Source organism: Cyprinodon tularosa, unplaced genomic scaffold (genome assembly GCF_016077235.1).
Source record: "Cyprinodon tularosa strain WSP-4 unplaced genomic scaffold, ASM1607723v1 ctg151, whole genome shotgun sequence".
NCBI lineage: Eukaryota > Metazoa > Chordata > Actinopteri > Cyprinodontiformes > Cyprinodontidae > Cyprinodon > Cyprinodon tularosa.
In genome coordinates this window covers 980,020-999,014 of record NW_024038343.1, presented here as the reverse complement: position 1 = coordinate 999,014, position 18,995 = coordinate 980,020, and the positions used below count along the sequence as shown (strand labels likewise).

At 38.1% G+C, this 18,995-nt stretch overlaps 1 protein-coding gene across 2 annotated transcripts; it reads right to left on the bottom strand.

Moving 5' to 3' along the window:
• Positions 1-11,881: 11,881 nt before the first annotated feature.
• On the bottom strand, positions 11,882-17,536 carry arl4aa (ADP-ribosylation factor-like 4aa). 2 transcript variants are annotated; one of them, XM_038279576.1, is made up of 2 exons: positions 17,390-17,536; positions 11,882-13,283 (listed from the first exon to the last, which is right to left on the bottom strand). In XM_038279576.1, the coding sequence occupies exon 2, from the start codon at positions 13,200-13,202 to the stop codon at positions 12,600-12,602; it is 603 nt and encodes a 200-aa protein (XP_038135504.1). In that variant the 5' UTR covers positions 13,203-13,283; positions 17,390-17,536; the 3' UTR covers positions 11,882-12,599. The 2 variants fall into 2 exon arrangements, with proteins under 2 accessions (XP_038135504.1, XP_038135503.1); XM_038279575.1 differs by lacking the exon at positions 17,390-17,536 and adding an exon at positions 16,591-16,812.
• Positions 17,537-18,995: the final 1,459 nt, after the last annotated feature.

Sequence of the window (18,995 nt, the reverse complement as noted above, 5' to 3'; positions counted from 1 at the left end):
AGCTGCAGGAAGCATGAAGTGCTCTAAAACTTCCTGGTATGTGGCTGCGTTGACCCTGGACCTCAGAAAACACAATGGACCAACACCAGCAGATGACATGGCACCCCAAACCATCACTGACTGTGGAAACTTTACACTGGACTTCAAGCAACGTGGATGAAGTGCCTCTCTTCTTTTCCTCCAGACTCTGGGACCTTGATTTCCAAAGGAAATGCAAAATTTACTTTCATCAGAGAACATGACTTTGGACCACTCACCAGCAGTCCAGTCCTGTTTCTCTTTAGACGCTTCTGACGCTGTCTGTGGTTCAAGAGTGGCTTGACACAAGGAATGCGACAGCAGAAACCCATGTCTTTCATACGTCTGTGTGTGGTGGTTCTTGAAGCACTCACTCCAGCTGCAGTCCACTCTTTGTGAATCTCCCCCACATTTTTGAATGGGTTTTGTTTCACAATCCTCTCCAGGGTGCGGTTATCTCTCTTGCTTGTACACTTTTTTCGACCACATCTTTTCCTTCCCTTCGCCTCTCTATTAATGTGCTTGGACACTGAGCTCTGTGAACAGCCAGCCTCTTTAGCGATGACCTTTTGTGTCTTGCCCTCCTTGTGCAAGGTGTCGATGGTCGTCTTTTGGACAACTGTCAAGTCAGCAGTCTTCCCCATGATTGTGTAGCCTATAGAACTAGACTGAAAGACCATTTAAAGGCTTTTGCAGGTGGTTTGAGTTAATTAGCTGATTAGAGTGTGGCACCAGGGGCCATCAATTTTGAACCTTTTCACAATATTCTAATTTTCTGATATGATGAATTTGAGATTTTCATTTGTTGTCATTTGTAATCATCAAAATTAAACAAAATAAACATCTGAAATATATGAGTTTGTATGTAATGTATGAATATAATATACAAGTTTCACTTTTTAAATGGAATTATTGAAATCAATCTACTTTTTCATGATATTCTAATTTTATGACCAGCACCTGTAAGGCTACTGTATAAAAGAAGTGGGAGGTGAGGAGTGTAGTGAGGAGGGGATTTTTTCATCCGCTTTATGAGCAATGAAATAGGAAGCGTTTGGTCAGTGAGGCTACAATAATTGAGGAACGCTGTTTTCCACCATGTTAGAGGTACTTTTTTGGTCAAAAGGATTCAGCTCACACCCTATGATTCCCTTTAAGAGTGGAGTAACCTGAAGTTCACTTGGTATTTTCTAAAAACCTCAAGAGGAAAGAGTGGAAGCTTGCTGGATCACTTGTAGCTTATCAATAAAAAAATAGTCTTGATTTTTGTAACAAAGCTGTTTTGTATCCAGTCAGTATCTTACCAATTAAAAAAAAAAACTATGTTTGATGTTTTTGGTCAATTGATATTACCTTAAGGCACTCCTCACTCATCACCCTTAAACCCAATGGTTAAATTACTCAACCTACAGTGGCCTATTAATTAGATTACAAGGTGATGAATCACTGACACATTTAAAAGTATTGGGATTCAGGCCCTCGAGGACTAAAGTTTGACTCCCTTCCTTTAAGAGTCACACTGGAAGCTAGTAAAAATGGATTTGTCACCAATTCAAAGCAGTTTATGCATTTATGTTGCTAGTGGGTTTTAATTGCCTTATTTTCTGGACTATAGAATGCAACTCAATGTAAGCCGCACCCACAAAGCTTTAAACAAGAAATTGTAGCTATTTTAGCTAAAACCCAGTCAACTGCTGTATTGATAGGTGAGTCTTCCACCATATCCATGTTGGTTACGCCCAACCAAGACCTTTCTGATTGTCGTCATTCTTACATGTTCCGCCCCAAAAACACTGCTGGAATGTCATTGGTCCAACCCTCTGTTTTTTTTACAAAACAGACGTATTAGCGGTAGTCTTTCAAGATGGATTTGTTGTGAGACTGAAAACTCAGATCTCACCACAATCCAGCTTACAGCGCAAGGTTATGTATATGGGTGAATGACTAGAAAAAGGGACATTCAGCAACATTTTTGACTAAGCCCAACATATAAAACATCTATTCATTCTTTCAGCATCTATACCTGTTTGTCCATGCAGGTTTGTGAGGTGACTATTCCTAAAGGATTGTGCAAGAACTGGGTGGATTGGTCACCAGAGACACCGAAGAAACAAAGCCTTCACACTCATACTTAATGGCAGCGCATAGTAACCAATTAACCTAAGAGTCATTGTTTTTGGATTGTAGGAGGAAGCAGGACTTCATTATCTATAAAGTCTTTAAGATGTTTTGCTTGTCAAAGAGCCTTTTTTGACATGCAAAAAACATTTTTTATCAGCAGCACAGCAGCTGTAGTCATTTTAAAGTTTTTTTAAGAAACTCACATAGAACCAGTGTATTTTCTATTTATTGCCGTCTTCATAGGCTACTCTCAAATGTTTGTAGTAAACCCGAAGCAGAAAGACTTTAAGGTATTTAAGTATTTTCTCATGTTTGTCAAAATTTACATTATTACATTGCTTGAAGTGTTTCCACAGAACCCCACTTCAGAAATTAAGTCTATCCTATTCAGCTGATCAAAAAATATTAACATTATTTCAAATAATTTTAGTACGGAACTCAAACCTGAAATGCATCATTCTGATTTTGTGGTATCCTCCATTGTGTTTGATAAAAAAAAAATACTTACTTTATCAGATTATATTCTTTAACTGTTTCTCATAAAACCTCATTAACTTATAAAAAAAATGAGGTTGCATTAAGTTTAAAAGAGTTTGTTACCTGATCTTAGTTTTAGGAACCTTGTCACTGGATCTAACATATGTGCTGGGTGGCAGGACTTTCATTTATTTTGATTTATAGCTGTGGGGGCAGAAGGATGTAACCCACCCCCACACCCGCATCTGCTCACCCACAGCTTTAGAGTCTGGTTCTCACAGAAAACTCTCAACTTGATTGTTCCACTCAAACCCAAGATTCTGACGCAACAGCAGGGGACAACTGATAAGATTTCTAGGGGGACCCAAAAGTTGACTTGTTTTGTTTAAGATAATGAACTAATCTGTTTCATTTGATAAGACAAAGTGCAGAGTGCACATTCAGAGGACAGTTTTTGTAAGACAAGAAACACTGAAGTCAACAAATCATTAAATCAATGATCCATGACCGCACCCCCTTCTTAATATCTCAGATCAATGTAACCAGGTGGACACCTCCGCCTTAATAAATCTGCATTAGCAATAGTTCAACTCTGACTGCTGCTTAAAGCCAAGACGGTTCCAGGTTTCTGGCCAGAGAGGAGACTGTTAATCACTAAGCAACATCAATATTACTGATCACCATCCTCCTCTCATTCAAGCTGAAAAGGGTTCTAGTTCAATATTAATCTTTGTCTTTCTTGTAGTTAATGAAGTCCCAGCACAAACTCTTTAAATACCTCAGTCAGTGGTTAAGCCAGCACCAGGGGAGTCACATTGTTTATAACGGGGGGCCTGGCAGAGGCTCATTTCATTACACAGAGAGGAGAATAACAACAGACCAGCTGGGATGTCAACACCTCGCCTTCGGTGCTGGAATGAATCAGTGTCATTTCACTGCAGATTTAATTACGATCCAATGTGATTCCAATAAGAACAATTGAATTTGGAGTGAAAGCAGCTATATTTGGTACACAAATAGGCTCAAGATGAACGTTCAACAGTCTGCAGAGTTTGGAATCTTCTAATTTCTGTTAAAGAATTTACATTTTTAGAATTTACAACTTCCGTTTTTCGAAGTTGATTGACAAACCACTGAATGGTAGTATATTAAAATAGTGGACACCACGAAACAAGCCAAGGAGCAGAATAGGAAAGAAAGAGGATTTCAGTTGTTTAAAATTTTTTAGAATGGTTGCTGGTGCCTGTCAGACTAGTCTGACATTTCAGACATTATCCTTCGTAGGTTTCATATGCTACAACAGTGGTCTAAAAAAGAGAAAATATTCAGGGAGCAGTGGTTACGTGGAAGACATTGCCTCCTTAATGTCAGAGGTCAAAGGTGAATGGACAAACTGGTTAAAGATATAGAAAGGTAACAATAGTTCAAATAATTGCTGCAACTATGCAGAACACCAGACAACATCTTGAACTGTGAAACTGATGGTCTACAGCAAAAAAAAAAAGTGGGAAGTTAGTCACCAAAACTGGACGATAGCAGATTTGGGAAACCTTACTTTGTTTGATTGGACATAATTTCAGCTGCAACGTCCAGAAGGCAGGGGCAGGATTTGGTATAAACAACAACAAAAAACACCATCCTGCCTGGTATTGGCTGAAATTGCTTGCGGTGGTACAGTGGTATCTGAGACATTGCCTTAGCCTACTTTGAGCCTTATTTTCAACAGAGCAATACTTAAACAAAACACCATGGGCCGGATCTATCAAAGGTTTGCGTGTATAAAAACGTGAGCTATTCCACTGCGCACGCTAAAAAATGTTCAAACTGATCTATCAACAGCGTGCTAAAAGGATTTGGTCTTTAAAACGTGCTAAATAGCCCCTCTTATCCATTTAGTACTTTTTCTGCAATGAATATGCAATATGGGGCGTTTACACGCAAAAGTGCGTCTTGTGGGAGGAGAACATGTAAATATATTAATTTAGCACTCGCAAAGTGATTTATCAAACCTGAAAGCAATTTTGCTCACGGTATCTGACTCTATATTTAACACGTTTCAAAAGAAGGTGCAAATGGTCTGTATGCGTAATTGCGCACACATGGGAGCGGTTATTGTCGCAAGAAGGAGACATCGAAATGAAGCAAGGAGACGCAGAGAACGCATTTTTTTCACTCCGTGTGAATATTTTTGGAATGACTGAGGAAACGATCATCAAAACATATCGTCTATCCAGCATTTCCATTCTGGAGCTGTTGGGGGAACTCCGAATGGATTTGGAGCCAGCCACAAGGAGGACCAACGCAATACCAGATATCACAAAACTCCTTGCAACATTGCACTTTTTTGCATCTGGGTCATTCCAGCGTACGGTTTCAGCGAGAGCTGGGATCTCCCAATCTCGTTTTTCAGAAGTGCTGTCCGACGTTCTAAATGCCATGTCGCCCTGACGCCCTAACGGAGAAACCAGACCCCCTGCGCCTGTGGAGCAACATGCCAATGATGCGGGGATGCGCAGTACTCTCATCCACAGTCACCTCCTGAGTGCCATTTGGTATGTGCATTTTTTTACAGGCCAATACAAAACACTAGTTTTTTTTGCTTTGTTTTTTTTACTGCAGTGAAGTAGAAATTCAGCCACATACCACCTTAGGGAATAAGGGTCGCCAAAGTTTTATATATATATATATATATATATATATATATATATATATATATATATATATATATATATATATATATATATATATATATATATATATATATATATATATATATATATATATATATATATATATATATAAATATTTTCTTTTTGGAGGGGGTGGGGGTGTCACTGTAAGATTTAAATTTCTTAATGCACTAGTTTGTACAAACTACAAACTACTTTGCCGCAAACCACAAAACGCGCAAAACCATCATTTAAATAGGGCGTCTCCAACAGTTTTGCACCTGCCACCAGTTACGCAATCTCTCTTGTTAAATCACCCGCAAACCATGGTTCAGCCCCTCGCGCAAAATTCCAGTTTGCGAGCGCAAATTACTGCACGCAAAATTGGATCTTGATAAATCCGGCCCCATATCTGTTTATTGTTGAATGTTCTAACATTTGGGTCCAAATAAACAGTTGCTGGTGAAGAAATCTCTACTTTTTAACAATGTCACTAAATGATCTTTGTCCAAACTAGAGTGGAAAACCTAACCAAGGCTGTACAATGAGCCTCCATGTTTAGGCTTTTTTTTCCCTTTGATGTAATTTTAAGCAAGTTGATCAAGTTTGCATGATTTTAGGGTCATATTGTTTTGTATGTTTTGTTTCTGCTTCTCTTTATTTCTGTTTTATTTTTTATAACAATTCATTGTAAAACAGCAAATTAAATCTATAATTTTTTTTAAATTTTTCACAGTTTTCAAATGCCACCCTGTTTAACATCAAGATGACTCAATCATGGTTGCTTGTAAAATATCAGTTAAAATTCTGACCTTGGTTTACCCACTCACATCTAAGGTATATCTCATAACACAGACGTGTCATAAATATCTGAGGAGAGAAGCTCTGACCTCTCTGTGAACCCATGTAACTGCTCCCCCCCCCCATCGGTTTGGGAATACATTTCAGGGCTTTCATGACTGTGAGGCTTTTAGGTGAATCACAGACAGTTTCTGATTTGAATTTCAATTAACACAAAGAGGGCCCAGTGTCTAGACAACAACACTGTTTTATGTTCCAACTAACAGGTAATGGTGTAAATAGATTGAAAAGATATCCACTTGAAATAAGAAAACATTGTTTTATTGTTTGCTATCATAGTTTGTTTTCCTTATACACAGCTGATGTTTCTCTCTTTAAAAGTCAGAAATGATGCCTGCTAAACTACTTTTCTGATACAAGGTTGGGGACCCTGTCATCTGCTGAAGTATTATCAAATAGCTCTGAATCCTCTGGTCACCACATATTTTCCACATCTCTCCATGTGCAAACAGAAAGCCCTGGGGACCGCAGCCTAAATCCATTCTAATCCCCTCTGCCCAAACAAAACCAAAGACTGATTTCATAGGCTTCTGCTTCACAATGCCCATGCTGGAGAGGGACACGGCTCTTTGTGAACCAGATTTGTGTACAGACGCTGGTCTTTCATGGATGTTGTACCACTTTGAAGCTCTGGGGTTCCAGGTCAACATGGTACAGAAAATTAAAAAGCTATTCTAGCATTGTCCCGGCAGTAAACGTTTTTTTAACTGCTGTTATTCCAGCTTTAAACAGTCATTAAGACTTGAAGGTTAAAGAGCAGTCATCACCTGAACAATGAGGCTTGGCAAAAGTGACTTCACAAACTCACAATTTATGATGTTTGTTCTTATAAATATGACCCAGAGCAAAAATTTTACAAATATAACTGTTTATCTTGTAAAAGATGAAAGATTTAGGACATGGCAGCTCTAACTTACATTCTCTTAATTTTATATTCTGAAGCAGAATGGCCCCCAGATATTCTTGAAAACTTTTATTTATGCAATGAATCAAAACAAATAGAATTTTTTTTGACACTTTGTGAGACATTGCTTTCATATTTGAGTTGTGAGTTCTGGTAGTTTTCAGTTGCGCTCCTCTCAGTGGTTACTTTTTAATGTACCCTAAGCTTCAACTGAGTTGGGAAAACCTGCATTCTCCTACTCTTCACCTTGGGGATGGAATAACCTCCAGAAAGAGCTCAAATTAGAAACTCTCGTGTCCATTAATGAATTTAAAGTAACCATGAAGAATGTAGTGATGGAGATATGTGCTTGTTTTTCCTGAGATGCTCAATGTGTTTTAACATACTGCTCTGATTTTATTATGAAAAATGTAATATGTTGTAATATGTATGAACTTCTTGTGGTTTGGCTGCTACCCTGGCCAGGTCTCTCTTGAAAAAAGAGATTCTGAATCTCAATGGGACTTCCTTGTTAAATAAAGGTTAAATAAAATTAAAAAAATATATATTTCTATATGTAATAAACACCAATTACCATGAAGTGCAGCTAGCGCAAGTCCAGTTAATGAGATGGGCCAATAAGTCTGATTGTCAGCATGGGTGTTTGTATCTATGTGGCTTGTGTGTTCACAAATTATGAGGTCTATTTTCTGGAAAAATAGCATGTTGTTGTGACCAACTGCTCCTTGTGGGGGGCCAACGCCTGGACCCCATGAGGGGATTTTTGGGTCAGGAGTCATGTTTAGGACTAAGGTGTGAATTGAGTTTATGTTGGGTTACAGTATGAACCTGTAATGGTTAGGTTTATGGTAAAGGTCATGGTAAGGCCGTAGAAATTAATGGAAGTCAATGGAAAGGCCCCATAAAGATAGTGTGACAAGTTTGTGTGTGTGTGTTAAGATAAGTGTGTATTGAGGGTGGGGGCAGGGAAGAAGGATGGTCTTTGGTTCTTTAGTTTCACTGGTCATTGTATGGTCTTAAGTAGGGGTGACTTTGGTGGGACATCTACTAGAAAGGGTTTAAAATGTTTGTTTTTTTAACTTTTTTTTAATCCTTTATCTTTAATGAATAATCGAAAATCATCATTTCTTTATCAAGTATTTTCCTATCTTTTTTTCTTCGTGCTCCATAGGCAGTCTGAGGATTAATAAAACAAGTTTCTCCTCTAAAACTAAAGAAACAGGACTACACTCCCCCTCCTTCTCCTTGCAGGTGGCCCCGTTCTCTACTTTCAGCAGGGCTGCGGGAGGAATTCACATGTAAATAGGCCACTAACTCTCAATAGACTGCAGGGAGAAAAATGAATCCCATCATGATAACCTTGCATAATAATGGCGCTTCAACTGTGCATAGATTGCAATGTTCCCTTTTTACGAAATGGGATGAAATGTGAAAACCCAGCAGATTAAGAGAACCCCCTGGAGAAGGGTTTATGGGAAAATGAAGAGCATAGTGACATGCAGGCAAAACCAGAACCTCATGCTATGTATTTAAAATGATGACGGTTTAACAAGCATGTTTCTGGGTAGTCCCATTCCAAGAGAAGGTATCATATTTCACGCAGGTCTTTGTATGTCTATACTGGATAATTGTAGAGCAGCTTAGCGTACTAAATGTGTGCTGTTGTGCAATTATGGGTTTGGTTTTTTTAATTTCAACCAAACAGCTCTCAGTCGGCCTTTCAATTACCATCCTGTGAAATGCAAGCCCAATGTAGTATAAGAGAGCAATAGATAAAGAGGTCATTGGAGCTCTGCCGTTCAGTAAAAAATTAGTCCTTCATGTATAAAACACAATAAGTTTTCCAAAATGAGAAGCATTTATAATCAAAAGTGATTCTACTCAAAATTCAAACATTCAGTTAATCTCTAACTAAAATAACCAAGCAGAAAAAAATTATAAGAATGAACAAAAAGATCTGCAGTTTTATTAACCATGCAAAACTAAACCTGTATGAATCCAACCTAAATACATTTGGAGATTTTTTGATTATTCTTTAAAATGCTATTTCATTTAAAAGCCTTTCAACTAAGATGAAAGAAGTTAGTTAAAAATAAAGGCATTCAATATTTTAAGAACCTTAAAGTTTTTGAAATTTTATAACTAAATGTTACAGTGAGGATTTTTCTTTTTTCTTTAACTGAAACAAAAATAAATTAAGATTTAATGACTTTATTATCAACCTTCTAAGAGAGGCTGTGGAGGAAAACAAGCCATGATTGAAATTTTTTAAAATAGAAAATGAGCAGTGACATATAGAAGTGACTGCTTGATAAGGGGTTTCTGTTTAACTGTTTAAGGGTGTGACCATGCTGAGTAATAAAGAAGATATCTTTAAAAGAAAACTCTGAACGTTCTGAGAAGCCCTGAGGGAGCCAGAAGCCCCTCCCATCTTGTAACTCTGAATAAGAACATTTTGTGCCTAATGCTTTAAGTTGTATCGCAATCCAACTGACTTTGGTGGTAACTGCCAAAGTCAATTATGCCACAGGCTTTGCAATACATGAACAAGTGATGTAACTCCATTTCCAAAGAAATTCAGTATGATGTGAAGATATTATGAAGCAAGGAGTAACATGGCACCGCGGGATTGATTTGCTGTAATCAACATTTCCTGAACTATTCAAGAATAATAAGAGGGGCTAAAAGGTCAGAACAGACAGAATCAAGTAAAATGTGATTTGGTTTGAATTAAATTTGTCAGCAAAAACAAAACCCAAGGGAGGAACCAAGCTCCCTGACAACGATCCCCCTGTAAGTGCTCAGATGAAACAAAAACAGAGAAAAATGAAGACCTGAGGCCGTCTGTCTACCAAGCAGGACAGGACACAAGTAATGAAAGAGCCAGTGCAGCAGGCAAAGAGAGGGAAACAGAGTCAGGAAAAGTGCAGGAATGCCTTTGCTCTTAAAAGTTTCCTTCCTTAGCAAACAAGTTGGGCAAGAACCACCTGGTCAGGGAGCTAGCCCCTGTTTTGTACTTGTAGGTTTAGTACTTTACTTAAATGCTTAATCTAATAGGAAAGCTACGGTTTTCTATTTTTAGGTTTGATTGTCCTGTTTTAAGACAGTCTCAAATAATAAAGATCTTATTCATAGCACATAATTGGCTGAAATAATCACAGTGAAACAATTAGGGAATTATCCATCTACATCAGTGGTGTTTTAGAAAGGCAGCTGCACCACCAGCTTTGTTGGGGTTAATAAAGGATTGGGAAACAAGTGACGTTGACGCACAGGCCTGTGCATCCAACTGTAATCCAAAAATACTCAGACATGCCACTTTACAGTGTCCTGCCCCAACCTGTTTCACTGGGTTTGGCCTCTAGACTTTAACAACAACCTCAAGCTACTGCAGGATATATAAAAAAAAAAAGCTGCATACCTCTGAAAAGATGTCAGATTTATGTTATGTTAAAAGAACAAATTGACATAATTTCAAATCTGTTGTATCTTTAGCCAACAACCTATTAAATGAAAAGTAAAATGAAATACTCCTGTTGCTTGGATGTGCGCCTTGTTTTGTAACTACAAAATGGTGCATTCAACATTAACATAAGAGTAAGCTTACACCTTACAGTGCCTCTGATCAATCCCCAAATAGTTTAACTTTCATGTGATTTTCCTAGTTGGATCTCAGGAAAATGGAATCTCCCATAACCCTGTGGGGATCTAAGAGCAAATCCGTATTTTAAAATGATCCCCAAAAAGCTGCAGTGGTGGATAAACAGACAGACATGGGGTACATGGAAAGAGATGAGACCGAGCTACAACATTCCTGTTTAAACTGTATTCAAAAAGGTTGCTTAGGGTCAAATACAATATCTCCCATCAGCCAAAAAAAAAAAAACTGAAATGCCCACAATAAAGTACAGAGGTGGTTGCATTATGCTTTGGCACTGTTTTTTTCAGCAGGAACTGCGGCCTTCAGTTACCTTGGTAAAAAAATTAGAAGCTCTAAATACAAGACAACAGTGGCACTAAATCTTTTAAGTTACAGCTTGAAAAGGAACTTAGTCTTTGGGGGTAGAGAAGGACCAGAGTGTCCAGCCCAGAGCTCAATCTGGTTGAGACTCTGCAGGGGGCTTAGAATAGGGGATATCTGCATAGTTCTAACTTTTTTGTTGTTGTTTTTTTAAGAACTGAGGCAAGGACAAGAAGTGCCAGGCTGATGGAAGAGCTGTAATTAAATCAGTGTGCAGCTTATTATTTCAGAGTTTGTAAACTTGTGCAACCAGATCACTCTGTTTATCAGTTTCAATCCTGTGTTACAGGTCACATGGAAAAAAAAAACTCTGAAATGATTCCCAGTTTCATTTTGTACATAAAATAACATGTAATAACAGAGGTGTGGAGAATTTGCATTCCGTTATGTTTTTGCACCATGACACATCATCTTGTGTTTCAGTTAAAATGAAGCCTGCAGCATGTGATCATTTTCACTGTAAACCTGCAGCTAGACACGTTGCAGTTCTCCTTCAGTCATTATAAGATGCCCTCGGTTTTTGGGTGCATTCATCTGTCAGTGCAATTAGTGTGCACACTGCATCCAATGAAACCAAAGGCAAATTTGTAAAGTGACAATTAGAGGTTCCAGCTGACTGAGCATGCCCTTTGTTTTCGTGTGAATGAGCTGCAGAACAACGTGTCCCACGTCAGCCGTTCCTCTGCAGAAACTGGTTTGGGTGCTCCTCTGTTTTCATTTTTCATCTTTCCCTGGCAACACATTCCAAGGCTGTAAAGCTGGAGTTTAGCAGCAAACAAATGTTGGATTAAAGTATTACCGAAAACCAAATCACTGTCCGAAACAAACTTTATTTAGCAAAACATTATACATATATATATTTTTTCCGATTTCAGCCAGTGTGGAAAAACTACTGTACATTAGTATTTTCTGTCCAAATATATCTATAAAAATCAAACGCAATATGATCCATTTTAATCTGTAAACTCCAGAAATGGTCATCTAAAGTGCTTTTTTTTTTACTAGATAAAGACAGCAAACAATCAGAGGATACTGTAATAATTCATAATACTTTTCTTTAAACAAAACAAAAAAATCCAGTGTGGAAAAACGTCAAATAACATTTGAAACACTTTAATACAACTGCTTCTCTTGTGCGACGTCGTTTAAACCTCTTTTTCCCTTCAGACCTTCAACTAGTCAAAGCCTTGAATTATTTTTGGTAAGATTGTTGAAAAAGCGACTGTTTGAAATCCTTTAAACATCTGCTTTGCCCTCCTCCAGACCCTAAAAACCCTCAGCGTTGTGTAGTTCCTCTGTAAAACACATCCACACGTGCCTGAAACGTTCACCTCTTCATACTGTAGCCCATTACCTTCACTTCCTGATCAACAGCATTAGAAGCACCCGACTGTGACCGGGAATCTGGACTGATAAAACTCAGCACAGTAAATATGAACCTGCAGTGGAACTGGAAATCCACTCAGGGAGAAAAAAAAAAAGATTGTTCCTTCATAAAAAACCAGCAGAAAATCCATTTTTATCTAGTTTATCTTTTTTTTTTCTGCTGCCGCAGCATCTTTCTCCTCTTCTGGATCATCTCGTGGAGTTTGTCCAGGCCCTCCCTTAGTCCGTCCCCAATGATAGCACAGCATGACTGCAGGTGCCAGGGCGTGGCGGGGCCCAGTTCTTTTAGAGCGAGCAGTTTCTCAATCTCATCCACTCCCAAAGACGTCCTCAAGTCCTGCTTGTTGGCCACCACTAACACGGGCACCCCCTGGTTCTCTGATGTCTTGGTGATTTTATGCAGCTCAGTCTTGGCCTCCTCCATGCGCTCCACATCTACAGAGTCCACCACGAAGATGATGCCATCTGTGCACCGGGTGTATGACTTCCACAGGGGGCGGAGCTTCTCCTGCCCTCCGACATCCCAGAAGTGAAAGGTAACAGTACGGTTGCCCCCAAGGGCCACTCTGACCTTCTCCGAGTTGAAACCTTTAGTGGGCACAGTGTTCACGAACTCATTGAACTGCAGTCTGTACAAGACTGTGGTCTTTCCAGCAGAGTCTAGTCCCAGAATGGCGATGTGAAACGATTGGAAGAAAGACATGTTGGAGCAGAGCATCGACTGTTCAGATGGTCCATTCCCCATGGGGATAGAAAAAGGAGATGAGTGCGGTTTCAGAAACAGTCCTCAAAGGTGCTTACGGTCCAGAAAGGCAGCAGGAATAACCTGAAAAAATAAATTATCCGTGTTATTTTCTTCAAACATGTGAATTAACAATGATTTAACTAAACAAGTACAAAGAGAAGCGACATTACAGAAAAAAAAAAGAAATTTAAGCAAATAGAAAGCACTACACCAGCAGATGGAGATCATTTCCTCCTAAAATATCTAATTTTTTTTTTTTGTATGAAATAAATTACAAGCTTGTTTGTTTATGTGTAAAAGAAAGCCGTCTTTTATTAAATGCTTTCCATTTATGCTGCTTTTAAGTCCAGGTCTGAAAAAAGGGATTCCATAAATTATATGCAAGATTAAAAATATATATTCTCAGTGTAACCTGCAGGTTTTACTGAACTCTGATTTTAACTATGGTTGTTTTTGTCTTTGACTCAAACAACGGGCAATAAAGACTTCACTTCCAAGATGCACGGGCATGAAAAACATAAAGAAATAGAAATAAAACTTTATTGATCTCACAATTGAGAAATTAACTCTCTAAACTTTAGCATAAACTTTGGGTTTTGCGCTTTCAATTAATTTATTTTGTATAGAAACACCGAATAATTGACAGTAGCAGTTTCCAGTGATGCATGGAGAGACAGGCGTTTAATCTGGTCAGTAAAAAAAAAACAAAATGAAAATTTTTTACAATACTATTGTAATATGTTCCATTCAAACAGTGGTTACAAAAAAAAAAATCGAAATCTGGACAGTTGTTTCTTAAAATAAGTGCGTTTGTTCTTGAATTGAGGAGGTAAGTGAGACACTTTGCCAGTTGAATGAGTCAATTTACATTTAAAATAAGAAAAAAAAATAAATTGCACTGTCTTATTTCAAGTGCATATTGTCTAATTATCTTAAGAGTAAAAATGTTCATTCCATTGGCAAAGCTTTCTCTTTGCCTACTCAGTTAAGGGTAAATACATTTATTTAAGGAATTTTTACTTATTTCTAGTTTGTTTTTGCAGTGTTGGTATTTACGGCAAATATTTGAAATCAGCAGGTCATACTTCTATAAAAAAAAAAATTAATCTCTCATCTTTTTTTTTTTAACAAATTAAATTGTTTACAATCCTTCCGTTAAATATCTCCCAAATACGATCAAGAAGAAATGTAACGGCTTTGTTGGATTTTTGTTGGATTCCAAGTTGGGAATTTGCTTGTAGCTTCTAATGTTTGTAAAAAACATTGGGGTCAAATGCTGTTTATTGTAGGTAGATCACGAACATGGGTGGCAATTTGCACCAGCTAATATTGGAAAGCACTAAAATGACTGGAAGATAAGTTGGATCTATTTATACAGCCTCGTATACTAGCCCCACCCACAAGCAGCCAAAATAATTTTTTTAAATGTTTGGATGCAAAGCGTGTGGGGTTTTGAGGGTGTGATGACAAAGCTACACAACGCTGGAGAAAGCACAACAAGGAAGACGGCAACAACTATTGAACAGTAGCATGCACTGCGGCAGCAGCAGCTTTCAATGGAGCGCTCCATTGAAAGTTAAAAGTTCTCTTTCTGTTGTTGAATAAAAGTATGTTTTAAGGTAATTTGAGGCGAGAATATAATACTTTAAAGCTTCACTATATGGTACATTTACCGATTTAATGCGTAATTAAAAAAACAATTTCCAAAGTTGAGAGGACCGCGGCAACCAGCGGACCTCCGAGGCTAACGGCAGCCAGGGCTAACAGCAGCGGCCCTCTTTCGGCATAGTCTTGAGTGAAGGACCGCTGGCTCTGATGGCGATTTTTGACCCTGCTCTGGGATCAGCTTTGGAAGGATTAGACTTGGGGTTTTCTTTGAAACGTGAGCAGGAAGAGCCTCTAAACTCAATCATGTTTAAAAAGGACGTATTCACCGTTTTACTGACAGGCTGTTTGTTGACACTCCCTCACCAGCTTTCTGTAGCGCTTACTACGTCACAGTCAGTTGCCCTCATTGGTCAGAGCATTGGCCAATAGGCACAGACATGGTTTGAAAAACAACGGGTTGTTCCCATCAACAATCTTCCGATGTCTCATTCATCTGGGCCAGACTAAATAACCTCTCCCATTTAGTCTGGTTTTTCAGGCTACCATTTACAAGCAAAATTGGTGGAATTGCAGTTAGAATAATGAGACATTTGTACCCCTGGCCTGTTGGGGGCAGCATTAAATCTAACCTGCAGTTATGGGGCGTTCCATTAACCTCAGAACTCGGAGTGGCGTAGCTTTTAAGATTCCTCCTTGTGAACCCTCATTGTTTACAGCCAACAGCTTCAACAATAACAAAACTCTTTTAACACAACATTTGGTGCATGTAAACATGCACATCCTGTTTTATTTACAATAAGTAACAATACGCGTACAACTGGTTTTACATAAATATCATAAAAACGGCTAAAACTGTTGAAGTAGAAAAGTCTAACCGGGGTTGATGTGAGTAGCAGCCATCTTGAACACAAAAGTTCAATATTGCCCTGTTGCTCTGACATTATTACTTATAATGATGACTTTGAAAATGTTTCAGTTGAAATTTATTACATGGAGGTTAGAAACTCCTACAAATCATAGCAGGAAGTCAATGTGCATCACACCCTGGATGGAAAGCAAATGACAAAAACCAACATTTTGTTCAAGAGGAGCCAAGAGATGAAACCTAAAGCTGAGGATAACTTTGCTTTCCCAAACTTTGATTCTCTCTTTTTAAGCCATTTTTTGCTACAATCGACACGTGTTGCAAAAAACAAAAAGTGATAGCCATGCAGATGAAGCATTGTTATTTTGGATCAGAGGTCATATGCCGTCTCAAACATGGTTTAAAACCAACAAAAATGGAAATATGCCTTGGTAAACCATCATTTAAAAGTAATGCCTTATTAAATACAATTAAATAACTAATTTTAGCTTCATTTGGAGAAATATTTAAGGATTTGTTTTACAGGTACAAAAAGGACATTTATATTATGGCCACACATATATAATGTATCATATTTATTTTTACAGTAAGGTTTTTTTTTAGCAATCAAATTCTGGATTAACAATTTATATAAACAACACTTCTTTTTTTTTTTTTTTTTTAACTGGAACATATATTACTGTGAAAGAAGCAGCAGCTTGAGAGCTTTCAACACATTTCTATATTCCTCTGCCTCACTGAAATGCTGTAAGCTTACATTTTTAATAGAATTACACGAATCTTATTTGTATTAACCTCTCTTGATCCTTATGTTTACGACGAAACAATCAATTCTCCAGCTGCCCTTAGAAAATATACTATAATATAATTAAAAAAAAAATAGATCTTCCTTATCTAGAGGTAGCGATCCCTTACCTCAGAGTGAGCCCTGTTTGGAGAAACGTTAAATGTAATCCTGTCCGAACCGAGGTGTGATTTCTTCTCTAGTTAAAACGATCTGAAATCGCTTTGCTTCTTCGTATCCTCACAGCAACGACGGCTGAAGAAAAAAAACCGTCCTATCAAGAAACCAACACCCTTTCTAGCCGCTGTTTTTCTCTGCGTCCTCAGTGAAACTACGGCTGATGACACCGCTCTGCTGCTTGTGTATCCTGTCCGGCTGGGGCAACGCCCACACCGGCACTGCGGACAAATCTGATTGGCTCCTGGCCTCTATGGTCTAATACCTGATTGGCCGAAATCAGCTGCCACTCACGTATTCTTGCCGGTAAGAGATCACCTGTTGCCCATAATGATTGGAACACTATTTCATTTGACAAAATTATACGAAAAACGAGTTTAAAAAAATTATAATTACACACACATATGTATATATATATATATATATATATATATATATATATATATATATATATATATATATATATATATATACACACGTTTTTTTACTATTATTATTATTATCTCTAACATGTATGTTTAACGTATGTTGGGAGTGTCGCAAGATGAGTGTAGTTTTTCCCCTGAATTACATGCGATACGCTTGAAATTAATGCTGATAAGCTTCTACCGAGGAGACAGAATTGCATAACAACATAAAGCATAATAACAATGAAGTCTATATGAGTGTATAAATGTGTAAGACAAGAAAATATCTACAGACAATCAAGCTAGCTGCAGCTACAGGCCTAGAAACAGATGAAAGGGAACCTACCATTGGTTTGGTGTGGAGAATTTGGCGTGGTTTCGCGTCGTCGTGGTTTCCCTGCATGTGAATGTGTGTGAGAGACATCGGACGGCGGGGGGTGAGGCCCAATACACATCCACTCGCTGCCTGTGTGATTGTCCTGTTTGCTGAACAGCGCCGCCCCGTTTATCTTCTTCTTCTTCTTATGGGATTTTATGGCGGTTGGCAGACTTGTGAATTGTGCATTACCGCCACCAACTGATATGGAGTAAAGCAAGAAAACAGGAAACGATTCACCCCCCCAAAAAAAAAAAAATAAAAAAAAAAAAAAAAAAAAAAAAAAAAAAAAAAAACCTGTGTAACTTAAACCAACATAATACTAAATCACATTTGCCCATATAATTTTAATTTACTCTAGGTCATCTTAACTCTGCCAGTTTCTGATGGTCCCATCGGTCCTCCCATCATACTTCCAACCATCTCCCAGTTCAAATCTTTAATGTCCAGATATTTTTCTGCAGCCTTCACTATTATTTTGATTTTTTCCGTTTTTTTTGTTGTCTGTGCAGTACAATTAATAACTTCTACCATGAAAAGAACAAAATTTGTCTTTTTAACAATAAGTGAGTCTTCATCAATTTTTAGAGATTTCTCTAGAGGTTTGGAATTTGCTGTGTGTTGAACTGTAGGTTTGGGTTTTTCTGACTGAGATGGGATCCTTTTTGCAGCTTCAGCGTAGGTTATTCCGAGCTCAAATTTCATTTTTTTAATTTCCTCAGACCTTTTGCTTGCTTCACAGCCGCGATAGGCAGCAGTATGTTCTCCACCACAATTACAGCATTTTATTTTAGCTTCTTTTCCACATTTTCCGTACTCATGTTCTCCTGCACACCTTCCACACCTCTGTTTCCCTTTACAAACTGCTGCAATGTGACCGAATTTTTGGCATTTGAAACATCTCAATGGTGGAGGATTGTAGATTTTGACATTATAGCTTATGTAACCGATGAATACTTTGCTTGGTAATTGCTCTTCTTCGAATTTAATTAGCACAGATAAACTGTCAGATCTTTCTCCGTTTCTTGTTGTTTTTAACCGTTTTACTTCTTTTACTTTTGCACCTCTTATGTTTTCCAGAATCTCTTTTTCAGAAATTTTTAGAGGAACTCCTCCAATGACTCCCCTGCTGAACTTTTTGTTCTCCATTAAGCTGCACTGAACTCTTATCCCGTCAATTTTGTTGATCCGTATTGCTTTGCCTTGCTGGGCGCTGTCTCTGCAGATAATTAGCAGGTCTCCACTGTACAGAATTCTGGCACCTCTGACTTCTCCGACAAGTTTATTGATGGTTTTTGTTAAGTGAACCGGATTCCAATTTGTAAAAGAGTCTGCCTGATTAACGACTTTGAATATGACTTTGAATTCATTTTGTTGTGCTGTGGAATGTATGGAATGATCATCACTGGATTGTTCTGAACTAGATTCCCCTTGAACTGATCTCTGTTTTTTCCGCTTTTTCTCATTTTTTGATGTTGCTATCTTCCAACCTTCATTGTCACTATTTCCCTCTTCCATCCCACAAGAATCGCTTCCTGTTTCCTCACTACTCACGGCCCAAGACATTTCTCCATAA